Here is a 20,243-nt window from a genome sequence, read left to right as displayed (position 1 = left end):
CACTACTTTTGGATTCTGCGTAAAAATGCGATTAATCGCGATTAATCTGGGAAATCACGCGATTAATTCGATTAAACATTTTAATCGTTCCTCTCAGCAGATTCCACAAATACATACCCCTTCTGGCATCACAACCGATCCAAAAAAATTAATGATCAGTTCAAACAGTTTTACTCCTCTTTATATACTTCTGAGGTTGAGTCTGATCTGTCAGCCCTGGATAGTTTTTTTGACTCACTGGAGTTGGTTAGGGTAGATGCTGATACTGCTGAGCAGTTGGAGGGCCCAATCACCATAGATGACCTTAAACGGGCTACATTTTCCATGCAGTCTGGGAAATGTCCAGGCCCGGACGGTTTTCCGACCGAGTTTTACAAGACCTTTTTTGACAAATTAGCACCAGTTTTGATTGAAATGTTTAATGAATCTCTTACTCTGTCTAATTTACCTCAGACTCTAAATCAGGCCTCCATATCATTACTCTTAAAAAAAAATAAGGACCCTCTGTCTTGCTCAAGCTACCGTCCAATTAGTCTTCTATCTGTGGATGTAAAACTTCTGTCCAAATTATTAGCTCTGCGACTGGAATCAGTTTTGCCTCTGATAATCTCTCCTGATCAGACAGGTTTTGTCCAGAACAGACATGGGTTCTTTAATCTCAGGCGACTTCTTAATGTTGTTTATAATCCGTCTACGTCAATGGGGCCAGAAGCCATAATTTCATTAGATGCCGAGAAGGCTTTTGACCGAGTGGAGTGGAGTTACCTTTTTTACGCTTTGGAGAAATCTGGTTTTGGCCAAGAGTTCATTTCTTGGATTAAATTGCTCTATTCATCCCCTATGGCTTCAGTCAGAACTAATGACACACATTCAGATTATTTCCCATTGTACCGCTCCACTCGTCAGGGTTGTCCTCTGAGTCCTCTTCTGTTTGCTGTTGCTATTGAACCTCTGGCTATTGCGCTTCGTTCAGAGCCACGCATCACTGGTATAACAAGATATGGTCTTGAACAGAAGGTCTCCCTCTATGCTGATGATTTATTACTATATGTGTCCAATCTTCCTGTCTCAGTTCCGGTTGCTCTTGATATCCTTAGTTCATTTGGTCAGATTTCAGGCTATAAACTAAATTTGGACAAGAGTGAGCTGTTTCCTTTAAATCAGGGTGCGCGGGAAGCTGCTCAGGGTTTCCCCTTCAAAATTGTTCCATTTGGCTTTAAGTACCTTGGTATCCAGATTAGAGACCGATTTGAAGATTTGTTTAAATATAATTTTGCTCCTTTGTTAGATCAGATACAGAAGGACTTTCAACGGTGGTCACTGTTGCCTCTTTCCCTTGTGGCCAGGGTTAATTCGGTCAAGATGAACATCCTCCCCAAATTGTCTTATCTCTTTCAGTGTGTACCTGTCTTTCTCCCTCAATCTTTTTTTCAGAAATTAGACAAATTAATCACTGAGTTTATATGGAACAGGAGGGTCCCTCGTTTGCGAAGGGAGCTGTTGCAGAGACCTAAGCTCCTGGGGGGCTTGGCCCTTCCTAACTTGAGGTTTTACTACTGGGCTTCCATCCTTAGGCTAATTCAGCTTTGGATTTCTCTGGAGGGGGCGCCAGTTCCTCCTACATGGTTGAGTATGGAGATGTTTTCTGCTAAACCTGCTTCGCTGACTGCGCTCATCCACGCTCCTCTTAGTTTTTCTCTCTCCCCTTTTTGCAATAATATCTTAGTTAAATCCACTTTGAAGATTTGGAAGCAATTTCGACGCTACTTTGGTCTACAGACCTTCTCTTTCCTGGCACCTTTATCAGCTAACCCGGCTTTTCATCCTTCCTTGATTGATGGGGCTTTTTCTTTGTGGTCTGACTATGGCATCAAGGCATTTAGGGACTTATATATTGCCGGTACATTTGCATCCTTCCAGCAGCTCTCAGAGAAATTCCGGTTGCCTAGACAGCATTTTTTTAGATATCTTCAAGTTCGTAGTTTCATCCGCAATCTTAGCCCCGATTTCCCAAATCTCCCTGGAGCCTCTCTGGTTGACTCCTTTTTAACCCCATTCCCTACCATCAAGGGTGCTATTTCACGTTTATACAATCGTATCTATTCTTTGCAGCTAACCCCGCAGCACAAAATTAAAACCCAATGGGAGGAGGATCTGGGGGAGGAGATCTCAGAGGAACTGTGGGATGCCATTTTGCGTCGCGTTCACTCCTCATCTATTTGTGCTAGACATGGTCTGACCCAGTGCAAAATTCTACATCGTACCCATTTTACTCGAGTAAGGCTTTCCAAAATCTTTAATGATGTCGATCCCACATGCATAAGATGTCATCAGGCTCCAGCTACCCATGTCCATATGTTTTGGTCTTGTCCTTCACTACTTAATTTTTGGACACAGATATTCAACTCTATTTCTGTTTGTACAAAGGTTCAATTTGATCCAACAGCATGTACTGCTTTGTTTGGGGTCTTACCTCCTACTTTGCAGCTTCCTAAATGTAAAGCAGACTTTGTAGCCTTTGTTTCCTTATTGGCTAGACGTTTGATTTTATTGAGATGGAAGTCCTCTGCACCGCCTTCTCACTCCTCTTGGATCAGGGACATCCTTCAGTTTGTGAAGTTGGAGAAGGTTAGGTACTCCATACGTGGTTCTCTTGCAAAGTTTGATAAAACTTGGGGTCCATTTTTCGTACATGTTGAGGGATTGACTTTTACGGCTATTCCTGAGTAGCCACCCTGATTGTCTACTAGTTGTGAGTTTTTCTTGTGTGATTTTGTAGCATGCTGGGAATGTTTTTTTTTTATTATTATTTATCTCTGCTTAATTGAACATATTATTAGACTTGTATTTAGCAGTGGGTGACCTATTTGTGTTTTTGTTTTGTTCTGTGTATTTGTTGTTCGCTTTCATTTTTATTTATTTATTTATGTAATTTTTTTTTTTTTTTTTTTTTTTTTTTTTTTTGTTAATTCTTCTTACTATTAGTTATTCCTTATCTGATTTCATTTTATTTTATGTATTATTTTTATTATTATTATTTTTACTTGTTACACTTGACACTGTTTTGACTCTCGTAATATCATCTCTTGATTTTGTTATGTCACTGAAAAATCAATAAACAAATGTTTAAAAAAAAAAAAAAAAACATTTTAATCGTTGCCCAGCCCTATTAGAAATAGACATTTGGCACAGCTCACACACATTAAACTGAACCATAATCACACTTTACATCTTGTTTTTTATGCCCATCTCCTCGCACAGCTCCTGGTCCACATGTGGACAGCAGGAGGAGTCAGTGAGGCACCAGCAGCAGGAGGTGGAGGCGGAGGTGGAGGCTGGGTGAGGAGGCGGAGCTCCACAATCATTGTCCACCGGTCTGAGTGACTCCCCGGGTGAGAGTCTCCAAAGTTTGACTGGTTTCCTCACCTCTCCTGCAACGTTTGACCACCAACCAAACAAACCGACCAAACCAAACCAGACGCACCGACGCGACAGACGCAGCCAAGGCGCGCGGAGGAGACTTTAGACGGGGTCCTGGCTGCGCGAGGAACAGCACCTCAAAGTTTAGAGGACTGTAGGTGTCCCATCTGGATGAGTAACCCGGGAAACAAAGAGTAGTTTCCCCTGTCCCTGTCGGTCCGGTCCTCCGTGCTGCAGCAGGAGGCCGGTGATGCACTGAAGCTGCCCGGCCGCTGCAGCCTGTTGGCGGCTCCGTTTCTGCCTGGAAGCGCACTAACAACACATGCGTTGGATCCACCAGACGCGCGGTTTCCATACAGTAAATCCTCTGGGATTAAAATAACGAGGGGGCGATGGACAACTTCTTCACGGAGGTAAGAAAACTTCCAATCTGCAAACAGTTTTACTCACGCAACAGATGTTTGGAAACATTATAAAGGATTTTGGGAAACTTTAAAACCCAAATTCATCCTTAAACGTGCAACTCTGCAAAGCTCTTTGGAGGATATACTGTCTGAAAAGTGCAGATAAACGCGCTATAAATGAACTATTCTCACCATAGGTTATTTTAAGCTATTAGAACAGGCTAATTAAATGGGAATGAGCCCCATTAGGAAGGTGTAATTACTCTCCAAGGCCACACGTTCCTTATATTGACCAAAGGGTGCAATAAAGTGCTTTATGTTCCCCCTGAATTCACTCCAAACAGAGCCTGGTGGTGCCAGAGCTGGGCCACTCCAACATGAAGCGTCTCAGGGAATTTTCTTCTGGGCAGTGGGTGTAGACCGGGTCCCAGTGGGTCCCAGTGGGTCCCAGTGGGTGTAGACCGGGTCCCAGTGGGTCCCAGTGGGTGTAGACCGGGTCCCAGTGGGTCCCAGTGGGTGTAGACTGGGTCCCAGTGGGTGTAGACCGGGTCCCAGTGGGTGCAGACCGGGTCCCAGTGGGTGTAGACCGGGTCCCAGTGGGTGTAGACCGGGTCCCAGTGGGTGTTGACCGGGTCCCAGTGGGTGCAGACCGGGTCCCAGTGGGTGTAGACTGGATCCCAGTGGGTGTAGACCGGGTCCCAGTGGGTGCAGACCGGGTCCCAGTGGGTGCAGACTGGGTCCCAGTGGGTGTAGACCGGGTCCCAGTGGTGTAGACCGGGTCCCAGTGGGTGTAGACCGGGTCCCAGTGGGTGTAGACCGGGTCCCCGTGGGTGTAGACTGGGTCCCAGTGGGTGTAGACTGGGTCCCAGTGGGTGCAGACTGGGTCCCAGTGGGTGTAAACCGGGTCCCAGTGGGTGTAGTGTAGACCGGGTCCCCGTGGTGTAGACCGGGTCCCCGTGGTGTAGACCGGGTCCCCGTGGTGTAGACCGGGTCCCAGTGGGTGTAGACCGGGTCCCAGTGGGTGTAGACTGGGTCCCAGTGGGTGCAGACTGGGTCCCAGTGGGTGCAGACTGGGTCCCAGTGGGTGTAAACCGGGTCCCAGTGGGTGTAGACCGGGTCCCCGTGGTGTAGACCAGGTCCCAGTGGGTGTAGACCGGGTCCCAGTGGGTGTTGACCGGGTCCCAGTGGGTGCAGACCGGGTCCCAGTGGGTGTAGACTGGATCCCAGTGGGTGTAGACCGGGTCCCAGTGGGTGCAGACCGGGTCCCAGTGGGTGTAGACTGGATCCCAGTGGGTGTAGACTGGATCCCAGTGGGTGTAGACCGGGTCCCAGTGGGTGCAGACTGGGTCCCAGTGGGTGTAGACTGGGTCCCAGTGGGTGTAGACCGGGTCCCAGTGGTGTAGACCGGGTCCCAGTGGGTGAAGACCGGGTCCCAGTGGGTGTAGACTGGATCCCAGTGGGTGTAGACTGGGTCCCAGTGGGTGCAGACTGGGTCCCAGTGGGTGTAAACCGGGTCCCAGTGGGTGTAGACCGGGTCCCCGTGGTGTAGACCGGGTCCCAGTGGGTGTAGACCGGGTCCCAGTGGGTGTAGACCGGGTCCCAGTGGGTGTAGACCGGGTCCCAGTGGGTGCAGACTGGGTCCCAGTGGGTGTAAACCGGGTCCCAGTGGGTGTAGACCGGGTCCCCGTGGTGTAGACCGGGTCCCAGTGGGTGTAGACCGGGTCCCAGTGGGTGTAGACCGGGTCCCCGTGGTGTAGACCGGGTCCCCGTGGGTGTAGACCGGGTCCCAGTGGGTGTTGACCGGGTCCCAGTGGGTGCAGACCGGGTCCCCGTGGTGTAGACCGGGTCCCAGTGGGTGTAGACCGGGTCCCAGTGGGTGTTGACCGGGTCCCAGTGGGTGCAGACCGGGTCCCAGTGGGTGTAGACTGGATCCCAGTGGGTGCAGACTGGGTCCCAGTGGGTGTAAACCGGGTCCCAGTGGGTGTAGACCGGGTCCCCGTGGTGTAGACCGGGTCCCAGTGGGTGTAGACCGGGTCCCAGTGGGTGTTGACCGGGTCCCAGTGGGTGTAGACCGGGTCCCAGTGGGTGTAGACCGGGTCCCCGTGGTGTAGACCGGGTCCCAGTGGGTGTAGACCGGGTCCCAGTGGGTGTTGACCGGGTCCCAGTGGGTGCAGACCGGGTCCCAGTGGGTGTAGACTGGATCCCAGTGGGTGTAGACCGGGTCCCAGTGGGTGCAGACCGGGTCCCAGTGGGTGTAGACTGGGTCCCAGTGGGTGTAGACCGGGTCCCAGTGGGTGTAGACCGGGTCCCAGTGGGTGTAGACTGGATCCCAGTGGGTGTAGACCGGGTCCCAGTGGGTGCAGACCGGGTCCCAGTGGGTGTAGACTGGATCCCAGTGGGTGTAGACCGGGTCCCAGTGGGTGCAGACTGGATCCCAGTGGGTGTAGACCGGGTCCCAGTGGGTGCAGACCGGGTCCCAGTGGGTGCAGACCGGGTCCCAGTGGGTGTAGACCGGGTCCCAGTGGGTGCAGACCGGGTCCCAGTGGGTGTAGACTGGGTCCCAGTGGGTGTAGACCGGGTCCCAGTGGGTGCAGACTGGGTCCCAGTGGGTCTCTGGTATTTCCGAACCTCTTTTCTTGTTTCTTCCCAGAATAAAAGGAAAAGCTCTCTTATTAGTAGAAGTCTGAACCTGCGTCTCAAAGGGAGTTGTGGACCGGCCGGCCGGCAGACTTGTTGGATGCCTGCATGATATTTCTGTGCTCTGTCTGCACACATGTTCAGTCAGGCTGGAGTTCGCCTCTCTTAAGGTTATTTGGAGGATCTTTTGTTCATTTTAAACGACTGTAAATGATCAGAGGAGTCATTTTCCAGACAAAATGCTGCGATCTCTCACTGATTTCTGCTCGTCTTTATGTTTTATGATTGGAAACATCTGAAAACGACACCTCGGGATCGACGTGTTTCAAAGACTGAATGATAAACTGTGTAATTGTGAGTGTGACTGAGCTATTAGCACAGAGAGTAAAAGCTATAATCATCAGCCGGGGAACCTTATAACTATCAAATCAAGTTATGCCAGCATGAGACACACAGCACTTCCTTTCCTTCCAAACAGCCAGACTCTCTTGTAGTATTTTAAAGTGTCCTGAGCAACAGTTCTCCAGCTTTCTGAAGCTCTTTCAAAGTTTTTCTTTGGACATTTTCTGCTTTTTCACCCATTTTCAGTCTATTATTTATTTATTAAGCCACTTAACTCTGACCTGTGAACCATTCAGGCAGGAAAAAGGCTCCTAACTCTGCTTTTTTTTTGACTCTGTGAAGCTTTTTTTTAGCTACAACCAGAAACTTTTGCCTCATTTTCCACAAATTCTTCCAAAACTGGGAAAGAAAGTGTTACAAACTGAAAATATGAGGTTGAAAAGAAGCATGTATGTGGACTTCTGACCTGATCCGGTCTTCATCTCCTTACATTTTCCTTCTAAGCAGCCAGACTTCAGCATAATCTTTTAAAGTGGTCCTGAGCAACAGTTCTCCAGCTTTCTGAAGCTCTTTCAAAGTTTTTCTTTCGAACATTTTCTGCTTTTACACTCATTTTCAGACCATTATTTCTTCATTAAGCCACTTAACTCTGACCTATGAATCATTCAGGCAGGAAAAAGGCTCCTAACTCAAGGGATGAACCAGTGTTGTGTCCACACAGAACAGGCAACTTAGCAAAGAAGCCGTTTTAAATGATGATCAAATCAAATCAAATTTATTTGTATAGCACATTTGATGTACAAAACAAAAAAAATACATACTTCACATAAAATAAAAGCATTGCAGCAGGGAGTGGAAGAAGCATTAAAATACATAAAAGAACATAAAGAGAAACAAATAAAGTAATTTAAATGAATTTAAAAACAAGCAACAATCCAGATGAGTTCAAAGATATCGTGCAGATTTCATGCATAGACACATGAGAACAGAAATGTCTTTAACCTGGATTTAAAAATGTCTACATTTGGTGAAAGTTTAATCTCCACTGGCAGTTTGTTCCACTTGTTTGCAGCATAACAGCTAAATGCTGCTTCTCCATGTTTAGTCTGGACTCTGGACTGGACCAGCTGACCTGAGTCTTTGGATCTCAGAGCTCAGCTGAGTTTATATTCTCTGAACACATCACAGATGTCAACCTACCGTTCTGCCCACTACTTTTACCTAAATGCTGTTTTTATATTTATGTTTGCACATGTTCCCATAACTGGCTGTGGCTGTTTGTCCTGTTGCTGGGTAATATATGTAACACGGGTGCTTCAGGCTCAGAACTGTGTACGTCAGGACTGGATGTGACTGTCTTCTGCTGGACTCCTTACGGCTCTGTGAGGGATCTGAGTTCCTGGGACTGAGCAGCATGCAGGCAGTGTCACACTGTGTGGGTTTATCCTTCAAAGGAAACCATAATGAGACGGTGGGATGGGTTGGGCTTGATAATTCCAACCTGTAAACCTTCCCCGGGCTGTGATTCATTTGATTTGGAGTCTCCATCCACACCTTTCTCTGAAGACGTCAGCAGTGTAACGACACCTGAGTCACTCCTGGGCACATTTGGCTTTGCTTCTCACCACAGCTGATGATTTTAAAACCGGTTTTCTCTTCGGGTCGTGGGGCAGAGCGGCAGTTATTAACAGCCCTGCCTTCCTGGTTGAAGGCTTCCCTGAGCTCTGATTGGTTGCTCGTTGCCTTTTTTACAAACCCAGCGGGGTTTTCAGTGGACTGAGAGGCCAAAGGTGGTCAGACTCTGAGCTCATAGGTGCTCAGGCTGAGCAGAGCAAACACTCTGTGGGTCCAGAGTGTTTTCTCACGACGACGTGCACAGTGCACGTGGGGCTGCAGCCTGAGAAAGGAGGAGTATTTCTCAGAGCCAGAAGCAGGCAGGCAGGCGCACAATAGTCTCAAATGTCGGCCGGCCTGTCGGCCTTTCTATCTGCCAGCTGATCGCAGCTGAAACAAAGAGCCCAGTCTTTAAGGAAAAGGACGTTTGACGAGGAAGTAAAGCGGCGTCCGCGGCCGAAACTGAGAGGAATGTGAGCTGGGAATGAAGCTGGAGGGTTTTACGTTTGTGCTGCGGCTGTTTGGGGGGGGAGGCACCCTCCGACAGTGGAGAACGGCCACCAGGCCTTCAGTGGGCAAAAAGCACGAATTTAGGCTGTGTTCCAAACCGCATACTACATACTACATACTACATACTGCATACTACATACTACATACTGCATACTACATGTTGCATACTGCATACTGAATACTGAATACTACATACTGCATACTACATACTGCATACTGCATACTACATACTGCATACTGCATACTACATACTGCATACTGCATACTACATATTGCATACTGCATACTGCATACTGCATACTGAATACTACATACTGCATACTGCATACTACATATTGCATACTGCATACTGCATACTGAATACTACATACTGCATACTGCATACTACATATTGCATATTGCATACTGCATACTGCATACTGCATACTGAATACTACATACTGCATACTGCATACTACATATTGCATACTACATACTGCATACTGCATACTACATGTTGCATACTGCATACTGCATACTGCATACTGCATACTACATACTACATACTGCATACTGCATACTACATATTGCATACTGCATACTGCATACTGAATACTACATACTGCATACTGCATACTACATGTTGCATACTGCATACTGCACACTGAATACTGCATACTGCATACTACATACTGCATACTACATACTACATACTGCATACTGCATACTACATACTGCATACTGCATACTGAATACTACATACTACATACTGCATACTGCATACTACATACTGCATACTACATACTACATACTGCATACTGCATACTACATATTGCATACTGCATACTGCATACTGCATACTGCATACTGAATACTACATACTGCATACTGCATACTACATACTGCATACTGCATACTGAATACTACATACTGCATACTGCATACTACATACTGCATACTGCATACTGCATACTGAATACTACATACTGCATACTACATACTGCATACTACATACTGCATACTACATACTACATACTACATACTTCCATACTGCATTCTGCATACTCATCGATCAGACAGTATGCAGAGGGTTTACCCACAATGCATTTCACTCCTGCCCGAGCCGAAATCAGCCGGCCTGAAGCTGATTTCTCTTAAGCTCTAAACTCTGTAAACTTTAGCAACATTTGAAACATTTTCAGGCGAGAAAGTAGTCGTTTAGATCCCCAACGTGTTGAAAACCTGACAAAATACCGGCTATTTACAATTTTGTTCCCACGAATTCGGCGCTACTAAAGCTAGCCGCAGTGAGCTAACGCACTTCTGGTTATTTTCACAAAATAAAATACCCGTTGCCTTTTATCATAGGGAAAGCCATTACGATACAATTGGTGCTTTTGTTTTGAAAACAGGAAGTGAACCTACCCTCGTTGTAGCTAGCTTGAAACTGCCGTTTTGACAGAAAATGACGATCGGCGACGTCACGTTACGTTGCATCTTGGGTAGTTTGAGTATGAGTAGTAACCTCATGATGCATACCCAACATTTCAGAAAATCTAATATGCATCCGGGAACTTCTTACTAAAACTCACTTACTAACTCAAAAAGTTAGTATGAGTAGTAGGAGAAGTATGCGGTTTGGAACACAGCCTTGGGCTCCATGGAAGGGTGGCTGTCAAGAAGCCGTTCTTAAGGAAGGGAAACAGGGAGAAAAGGCTGAGATTATCTATCTATCTATCTATCTATCTATCTATCTATCTATCTATCTATCTATCTATCTATCTATCTATCTATCTATCCATCTTATCTTATCATGTTTAATCGATTTTCCCATGCTTTCAATTGAACTAGCCTGTTTGCATGTGTAAAACTGTGATTTTTTAATTTAATCTCATGCAAACATAGTTTTTTCTGAAGGATATAATCCAAAAGGAGGCACTTTATCAACATGTGTGACTGTGTCTGAGGTGTTTAAAGCCTCAGCTGCCTCAGAAACAGAACAGCTTCGCAGTCCCAGCCTGAATTAGCGAGTGTGTGAAATAACTGCGATCTGCAGGGTGTGTGATGCTGAAAGAGTCGGTCTGACACGGGGAGCTGAAGCATCTCTGAATGCAGCCGGTTTAAAGGAGGCGTCAGTTTCTCCACCTGAACAGTCTGAACAGAAGGTGGTTCAAAGTGTTGGGGAGAGCTTTGTCACTTTTCCCTTTAAGGTGATCGAGTTTTCAAAGTGTTTCCCAGGCAGAGAGACAGTTTCAATCCGCTTAAACCGTACCGTAGGATACACAGGCGAGCATTGTCTCTAACTATAGAGACACGAATGTGTGGACAATGACACATCCTTCAGCAGGAGCGTTTCTCGTCTCTAATTACCGAGCTGCGGCCAAAACAGTCTGGACCCGGAGTCAGAGCGGGGACTAAAAATAGAGTCCAGACGCCAGTTTTCCTCACTGGGTCGTTTTTTTCCTGAAACATTGATCTGTTTTCCTGTCCCGGTGACAGGTCGGAGTCGCTTTGTGTCCTGCTGAAGTTTACAGAAAGTGTAGCCGAGCAGCAGGAGATCTGAGCTTTTTAAATGATAAAATAAAACTGCTGACAGCAGCTGCTTTACAAACTGTGTGCTCAGGGAGAGGCTGATCTGAGGATGGATGTTAACCTTTTAATTGATGCTGGCTCAGTCCCAGGCTTCTCCTCTGATATGAACGAGGTGGCTTCTTTATTGCTCGTTCATGATTTCCCTTTGAAACCCAAAAACCTGAGAGCTCGGCAGCTGCTGCAGACAGGACACGGCAGGTCTGCTTCACCTTTCACCGGCTGACACCCCCGAGGCTTCACCGATTGGCCGGCGTCCAGTCCGACTGCGTCCAATGAGCAGGCGGCAGGACCTGCTGAAGGTGGGCGTGTTGACACAGTTCAGCCGTCACAGGGTTTGTTTTTATTGTTTTTATTTGAACTGGAGGGTGCTGGGCGAGGTAGGCTCCACCTGTCGACCAATCACAGAGTGGCTCTGCCTCAGATGAGGCTTCACAGCGACCGCAGCGTCACCGACAGCAGATTTATTTATCCAACCAGCTCCTGGATGCTGGAAAAGTCGTCCAAATGTGGAGGATTCCTCAGCTTTTGGCTCTTTTTACTGCTGCTGCAGATGTTCCACATGGTGGCTTCTTCATGGGAAATATGAGGGGAAAGAAGAATTGTTGGCTGTGTTCGAAACCGCATACTACATACTACATACTACATACTACATACTACTTACTACTTACTACATACTACATACTACTTACTACTTACTACATACTACATACTACATACTACTTACTACTTACTACATACTACATACTACATACTACTTACTACATACTACATACTCATCGATCAGACAGTATGCAGAGCGTTTACCCACAATGCATTTCGCTTCTGCCCGAGCCGAAATCAGCCAGCCTGAAGCTGATTTCTCTTAAAGCTGCAGTCTGCAACTCTTTTTCAAGCATAATTCCTGGAACTGTCCGGGGATTCTGAAAGTAGTACATTAAATACCCCAATACAAAAAAAATGAGTTCTCTAGGTCCCCTATATGTCCCGCTAGGTCCCTCCAAAGCCAGCAGGTTTGTTTACAAAATTGCAGACCGGACCGGTAAAAGGTAACCAATCAGGTTACGAGCTGGGCTCTGCTGCCTGTCAATCACCGATTGTGCACGCGCGATACAAGGTAGGCTCGTCCCCACGCTTATTTATCTGGACTATTGAACTTCATTACGGGCTGGTCTACTTACTGTGTCTTCCATGATTGCAAATGACAGGTGAGTTGATGAATGAGGAGTCTTGTACGCGAGTCTACGTGCACGAGTTCTCATGTGTTTTGATGGGGCGGGACAGGAATTTGAATAACTTTTTATTTTTCGTTTAAAAAATAAGCATTTCTTGCATTTTGCGACTACGGACGTCACCGTTTTCAACTTCAAGCGTTCTGATAGATCATGTAAACTCTTAAAATGCCAAAAATTAGGACTTTACGTATGACAACAACAAATCCTGCAGACTGCAGCTTTAAGCTCTAAACTCTGTAAACTTTAGCAACATTTGAAACATTTTCAGGTGAGAAAGTAGTCGTTTAGATCCCCAACGTGTTGAAAACCTGACAAAATACCGGCTATTTACAATTTAGTTCCCACGAATTCGGCGCTACTAAAGCTAGCCGCAGTGAGCAACGCACTTCCGGTTATTTTCACAAAATAAAATACCCGTTGCCTTTTATCATAGGGAAAGCCATTACCATACAATTGGTGCTTTTGTTTTGAAAACAGGAAGTGAACCTACCCTCGTTGTAGCTAGCTTGAAACTGCCGTTTTGACAGGAAATGACGATCGGCGACGTCACGTTACGTTGCATCTTGGGTAGTTTGAGTATGACAAGTAACCTCATGATGCATACCCAACATTTCAGAGAATCTAGTATGCATCTGGAAAAAAGTTAGTATGAGTAGTAGGAGTAGTAGGAGAAGTATGCGGTTTCGAACACAGCCGTTGTTGCTGAGTGTGCGTAAACATTTGCAAAGAGGTGGGGACTCCTCCACCTTCCTGATGTGGTGTTAGCGGCTCTGGGAAACTCACCGACCGACACCAGAACACGTGTTGAGGTCTGCCTGCAGGTATAAAACTGCTCTGCTGATCTCTGAACCACCGATCAGGCAAACGGCCCAGCGGCGGTGGTGCGAAGGTCCAGCTTGTTTCCTGTTGTACTTCATCATGATTTATATCTACTGAAGCAGCTGAGTCTCCTGACGGAGCCTCGAATCGGTCAGCAGCACAAAATGTTCCAGTTTCACAATTAATGCTGAACAGTTGTGTTTCCTTTGGCCTGTTCTCCACACAGATGCAGCAAGTCGACGGGCTGCAGATCCGTTTGTATTCTATGGGATGAGTTGCTGGATGTTTTAGTCAGTTCATCTTTTTTTAATCCTTAAAGGGATCAGATAAGTGACAAAGTCACAACATCCCCGGTCATTTTTCTAACTTGAGGATATTTAGCTGATCGAATTTACGCAGAGGTGGGTAGAGTAGCCAAAAATTGTGCTCAAGTAAAAGTAAAAAGTAGTCATCCAAATAAAAGTGTTTGGTGAAAAAACTACTGAAGTACTGAGTAACTGTTGAGTAACGTCTGATTTATTTGTTAACACAAGCATTCAATCAGACAGACAAAAATACTAAATAATCATCTTTAGGCCAATTAGAGTTCATCCAATTGATGAAATAAATTAAAATTAGTTAATTAATTACAAAATAGCTTAAATTAAATTAATCCAGGTAAATTCAAGAACTTCAATAAAAAAATAAAAGACTTAGGAAATGTTTAAAACATATGTAACCCATATGTAACCTAAAAAACAAACATTCACCTATCCATGGGGGAAAAAACGAGTTTAGGAAACTTAGCGCTACATGTTTCCTCAAGTTAGATGTTGAGTTTCTGCTGAAATGTGCGTTTGTTTTGGTTGACACAGAAGACACATAATGTAGCTGCTGTTTCTCACTCTTTGTAAGGTAAACATGCTTTCAGTATGAGGCCTCGTCTGCGTCTTCATTTCCCACCGTTGGTTCTGACATTTTTCATCTGTTTCTTTCTTTATTTGCTACGACTAAAGCTAATGCTAAAGATAACCGCTGAGATTGAGTACGGTCACGTGACCAGACTGCACGGCTGCATCTGATTGGTGGAACACAGTCAGGTGGTAGAGCCTTTGGCGGAAGTCTCTCTCTCTGTCAGAATAAAACATTAAAACTCAATTTACTCAAGTAAATGTAACTCGTTACCACTCACCTCTGCTCGTACGTATCTCAGATTTAGTCCGTTCTACCCAAAGCATTTTCTCAAGAAGTCAGACATTCCCAGTGTGTGTGTTGGCAGAGCTGTGCTGCAGTTATGTTGCTGGAAACACAACTAATGACAGACAAATGATCAGCAAACACAAACCGTTATAGCAGCTGCAGTTTTGGCAACTCCAGCAAAAGTTTGAGAGCTTTTATATATTCTTTATGAGAGCTCTAATATAATCACAAAGACAGCTGCTCCTCCAAAATAAGCCCGCTTGAATCTGATCCCTGCGCTCACTAAGCTGCTTCTTTAAATTCCAAAAATCAGTCCTGAAACTTGGAAAGGTTTTATTTTTTTGATTTATTTTACCGCCTGTATTTCTCATTAAGGCCGTAAAAAGTAAGAGCTGGATCATAGATGTTCATCGTCCCACCACAACAAGCTCAGGCCCTCCCCGCAGAACAGCGTTTTAAGGATGACTTCAGCCAGAGCAGGCGCCTCCCTCGGCTTGTTTCGGCGCTGAAACCCGACGCCGGCGGAGCAGCCGAAGGGAGCTGAGAGGAATTCAAACAGCTTGCAGATTTGTTGTTTCGTGCACTGCGGACGGCCCCTGAACCTTGTTGTGTTCCGCATCCATCTGAATTCCTGCAGTGTTTGTGTTCTGGCGTTTCCTCAGATCTGCTCGACAAGTGACCAGTTAGAGGCCGAGGAAGCTGACTTTTTAAACAAAAATGTTGTCTTTGTTTTGGGTTTCAAAGCCTCCAATCGTCCCATGACCCTCCTCACTTCGTGGAGTTTGGTTTCAGAAACTAAGGCCATTAAGGATTCCTATAATTCACATTAATAAGTCAGGACCAAAGTTGTGGGGCCGCATACTTGGTAAGCTTGTGTTTTTAGAGCCGAACCACCGGTTCTGTCAGTGTTGGAGTCTTATTTGGAAACTTCCACAGCTTCACACACATTAAGGAGGGTTGGGATCTTATTTCCTGGGTCATTTTAATGTCTAGTGGGCAAATAAAAAAAAAAAGAGAGTATAACTGCTGGCCCTTTTATATGTCGCTGCTGAAATAACACCTACTCAAGGAGGCCCACGCTGGATGGGAGCCAGAGCCGCCTGCACTCAATCTTAAACTGGTTTCACTGGTATAAAGGGCAGAGGGGCAGCTGGGACTGTGGGAAATAAAACACAGTCTCAGGCCGGCGAGTCCAGACCGAGACCCAGACAGGAAACCTGTTTATTTTGATGCCCTCCAATGAGGTCGTTCTAAAAAATGTTAATTTGTGCCCGACTGTTTGAATGAGCGGGCTAACGAGGCTAACGGGGCTAACGGGCTAACGAGGCTAACGGGCTGCAGGTGAAACAAAGAGTGAGACGCACATCATCAAAAACAACCGCTTCCCATGATGCTGAAACAAAGAGTTTACCTTTTTATATACCAAGCTGATCCTGAACTAAAGAGCGAATAAAACTGTGAGGCACTTTGGAAGATTCAACCGAATTAATACGATGACACGTAAATATGAGCCCGGTAAACTCTTCGTTTAGCTCCAACTGTCACGGAGCAAGAAGCTTAAAAGTAGTTGAATTCATGATGTGGTTATTTTTTCATCCAACTTTGACTTTATCGAGGCTTAAGCCACCCGATATTTCTTTATATGTGACCGGGAGAACAGAAAATCGGTGTTTGATATCATGTGGAGATGGGTTTTTAGGCCTGACACTTCTTCTTTTGTCCAAAAACGGGTGTTTTTCTATGTGAAAAAAGCACTTTGGTAGATGTACGATGTAATGTTCCTGTTTTTAAACTTCAGACTTGACTTTAACAAGGCTTAAGCCACCCTATATTTCTTTATATGTGACCGGGAGAACAGAAAATGGGTGTTTGACATCATCTGGAGATAGTTTTTTAGGCCTGACGCTTCTACTTTTGTCCAAAAACGGGTGTTTTTCTTTGTGAAAAAAGAACTTTGGTAGATGTACGATGTAATGTTCCTGTTTTTAAACTCTCACTGATGATAAGTTGGTTGATTAACCACATAAAATTGTTTTAAGATGCCTTCTCGTGCTCATGGACACCCAGAATAAACCTGGCAGCCCTGCGTTTTGACTTCATATAGCTCAGCAGTCCCTATAGGGTTTTCCACATCTGCCTCGCGTCCCGGTTTATAGGTCAACCCTTGATTTGGATGCCGCGGTAGCAGTCATGTGTGCAGGTCTGTTTTATGGTCGTCAAGGTCGGCCATTGTTTGGCTCCGATGAGAACCAGTTGGTGGCTCATCTCACACGTGTTTTGGCTACAGACAAAATCAGTTTAAGGATTAGGGTTCAAGAATGAGCAATAAAGCAGTCTGTGTTGGTTTTTCTCTGACGGACAGCGTTTAATCTCATCAACCGTAGGCTGATCAGGCTCCTTTCTCTTTAACATGTTAGCAGACATGTTAGTTTTTCTCACCATTTCAGCACTATGCTGTGAAACGTCACTAATTAGTAAGTGCCATAACATTTGTTGTGCAAACACACTTTTAACATCAGCATCTTTCTGTAGTTTTTATGTAGAAGCCTCGCTCCACTGTCTGTTTCCTTGAATGACTTGCTGCTATCAGTTGTGTGTTTTGCCTTTAAGTGATATTTTAGACTGGAACTACTACGCTGAGAAGACAATTCAACTTGGCAGTGTTTACAGATGACTTTGGTTCTGTCGACTCCGCCGTCTGGAAGAACTTTAAAATGAAAATGGCCGAGTAAAAGTTCCGTACCCTTCTCCATGTTTGGTGGATCCGCCGATTACTTTCTTTTCCGGTTCCACAGCAGACAGCAGCAGACTTTTACAAAATAAAAGCCTGTGAGCAACAGACTTTTACAAAATAAAAGCCTGTGAGCAACAGACTTTTACAATTAAAAAAAACCTGCGTTAATGCGCAATAAAATATTTATCGATAATAACGAGTTAACGCGCCCAGCCCTACTAATTACACATCAATAATCAACCACCTGTGCCTAAAAATGTCTGTTTTAACCAGCTGTGTAAATGAGTTTAATTATTTCAGCTGAAACTCTTCTGCATGAGTCATTTTGCCGCTTTACTTTGCTTTGATGACACTCTCCATCCATCTACAGCTTCACCGTTTCTTCAGCTTTTGTTCCATCCTGCTCGTTCCTTCCTCTGCTCCTTAAGTACGTCTCGACTTCCTGTCGGATAGCTCTGAACATTCCTCTGGATTCCGACACTTCCTAACTTCTGACTCCGTCCAACTCGCTCCACATGTGTGCATCCGAACACATCTGGATGCACAGAGCTCTGTTCTCACGTCGCTGCATTAACACTCCACAGAAACACTGTCTGAATACAGTTACTGAATGAAACCACTGAGATAGAAAACATGACACTTAAACTGGAACTCAAACAAAAGATTTCACTCCCTCGGGCAAAACATGTGTTTGGTGGAAGAACTAAAGAACCAAGTGGAAGATTACTGACTGTACCGCCCCTATTTAACGAGGAGTTCGGTCCCCAGAAGCTTAGAAGATCTGAGTTTTTTACAGACAAAGTGGTGCCAACAAACATAACTGGATGAATTTTATGTACATTTTTTTTATCAACTGTAAATTCTTGTTGAAACAGCGATGAAACGACTCAGTGAGTTTAAACATGGACCCATAGACTCGGAGCTTATTGTGTAAGGCAGCGGTCCCCAACGCCACGGACCAGTTTAATGTCAGACAATATTTTCACGGACCGGCCTTTAAGGTGAGAGCCGGCGTTATGCCGACAAATGCATCCCCTGCTTTAAAGAGAGAATGGAATGATATAACTACATTATCATTTGTTTACCTGATTGAATTAACAAATGCGAATTTCAATAAGTTCAAAATAGTCTTAAAATTTAATTAAAATGATCAAATTTCATAGTTTTAGGTAAATTTTTAGATTATTTCGTCTGGGCTATACTGAGTAAAGACTGATATTCATAGAAAATGTCTCCAACCGTCTTACTATAAAAGTGTTAGTCACGGCCCTTACTTTGGAATATTTGCACAATGATATAATAACAGGTGAAAGAGATGCTATAAAATGTGCAAATGTCGGATTATCATAGTTGTAAATGTAAATGTATTTTATTTAAACAGCCCTGTACAGACAATCATTACGATGTACCAAAGTGCTTTACAGCAGGTAATAAATAAAGAGAAGAATATGTAAAAAAAAGAACAGTGAAAGCAATAAAATACAACAAAATCAAATAAGATAAAATAAGATAAAAGTATCATCATACTTCTGGGTATTAAAAGCAATCCTAAATAAGGGGGTTGGGAACCGCTGGTCTAAGGGATGCGTGTATTTCACAATGAGATGGGAAAATCTGCAGGTCCATTGATTAATCTAATTATATCTTCCACGAAGCCTTAAAAAACACGATGGCCGCTTTGTATTTTGAGACATAAAGTGGGTTCTGCGGTGCCTTTGGGACTCGCCGGACCCCATTCTGCCCTTTTCCTGGCCTGGATCCACGATCCCATTCATATTACCATCGAATTTACCGCTTCGTACAGTGAGCTGCCTTTTTATCCCCGCTTAGGAGCTTGGCTTTGCCAAAGAAAACCAGGAAGTGCACTGCATCCTCCCCCCTACTTGTACACTTATACACCTTGTTTAAAAAGTAGTAGTGTCACAATCCATGGTTACAAATCATAGTGGGATGGAAGCAGAGGAGTACAATGACTGTTTGAGCCTCAGAGCAGCACGATTAGAGACTCCTGCCATCGTCCCCGACTGGGAAACACGAGCAAGATGTGGAAGGTGGACGTCCTAAACTTAAGCCTAAACTAAAACATCGGCTGTGTTCGAAACCGCATACTTCTCCTACTACTCATACTAACTTTTTGAGTTAGTATGTGAGTTTGAGTAAGCGAGAAGTTCCCGGATGCATACTAGATTCTCTGAAATGTTGGGTATGCATCATGAGGTTACTACTCATACTCAAACTACCCAAGATGCAACGTAACGTGACGGCGCCGATCGTCATTTCCTGTCAAAACGGCAGTTTCAAGCTAGCTACAACGAGGGTAGGTTCACTTCCTGTTTTCAAAACAAAAGCACCAATTGTATGGTAATGGCTTTCCCTATGATAAAAGGCAACAGGTATTTTATTTTGTGAAAATAACCAGAAGTGCGTTGCTCACTACGGCTAGCTTTAGTAGCGCCGAATTCGTGGGAACAAAATTGTAAATAGTCGGTATTTTGTCAGGTTTTCAACACGTTGGGGATCTAAACGACTACTTTCTCTCCTGAAAATGTTTCAAATGTTGCTAAAGTTTACAGAGTTTAGAGCTTAAGAGAAATCAGCTTCAGGCCGGCTGATTTCGGCTCGGGCAGGAGCGAAATGCATTGTGGGTAAACGCTCTGCATACTGTCTAATCGATGAGTATGCAGTATGCAGTATGCAGTATGTAGCAGTAGCGAACCGTGAGCACTACGGCTGGGCCTTCACCTCAGCCCTCATTGCTGAAGAAAAAAAATCATTGCGGGA

The 20,243-nt window shown here is 45.0% G+C and overlaps 1 protein-coding gene across 1 annotated transcript in view; it reads left to right on the top strand.

The window, feature by feature from the left end:
• The first annotated feature begins 3,376 nt into the window (after positions 1–3,376).
• Positions 3,377–20,243, top strand: part of myo10 (myosin X) — a 193,702-nt gene continuing 176,835 nt past the window's right edge. Inside the window, exon 1 of the mRNA XM_075482688.1 lies at positions 3,377–3,833. Coding sequence (XP_075338803.1) covers positions 3,813–3,833 — 21 coding nt within the window. The 5' untranslated portion in view covers positions 3,377–3,812. The remainder of the gene's footprint in view (positions 3,834–20,243) is intronic.

The sequence above is a fragment of the Odontesthes bonariensis genome, chromosome 14 (genome assembly GCF_027942865.1).
Source record: "Odontesthes bonariensis isolate fOdoBon6 chromosome 14, fOdoBon6.hap1, whole genome shotgun sequence".
Classification (NCBI taxonomy): Eukaryota; Metazoa; Chordata; class Actinopteri; order Atheriniformes; family Atherinopsidae; genus Odontesthes; species Odontesthes bonariensis.
The sequence above is the reverse complement of the archived record's forward strand: the minus strand, read 5'-3'. Positions and strand labels throughout refer to the sequence as shown.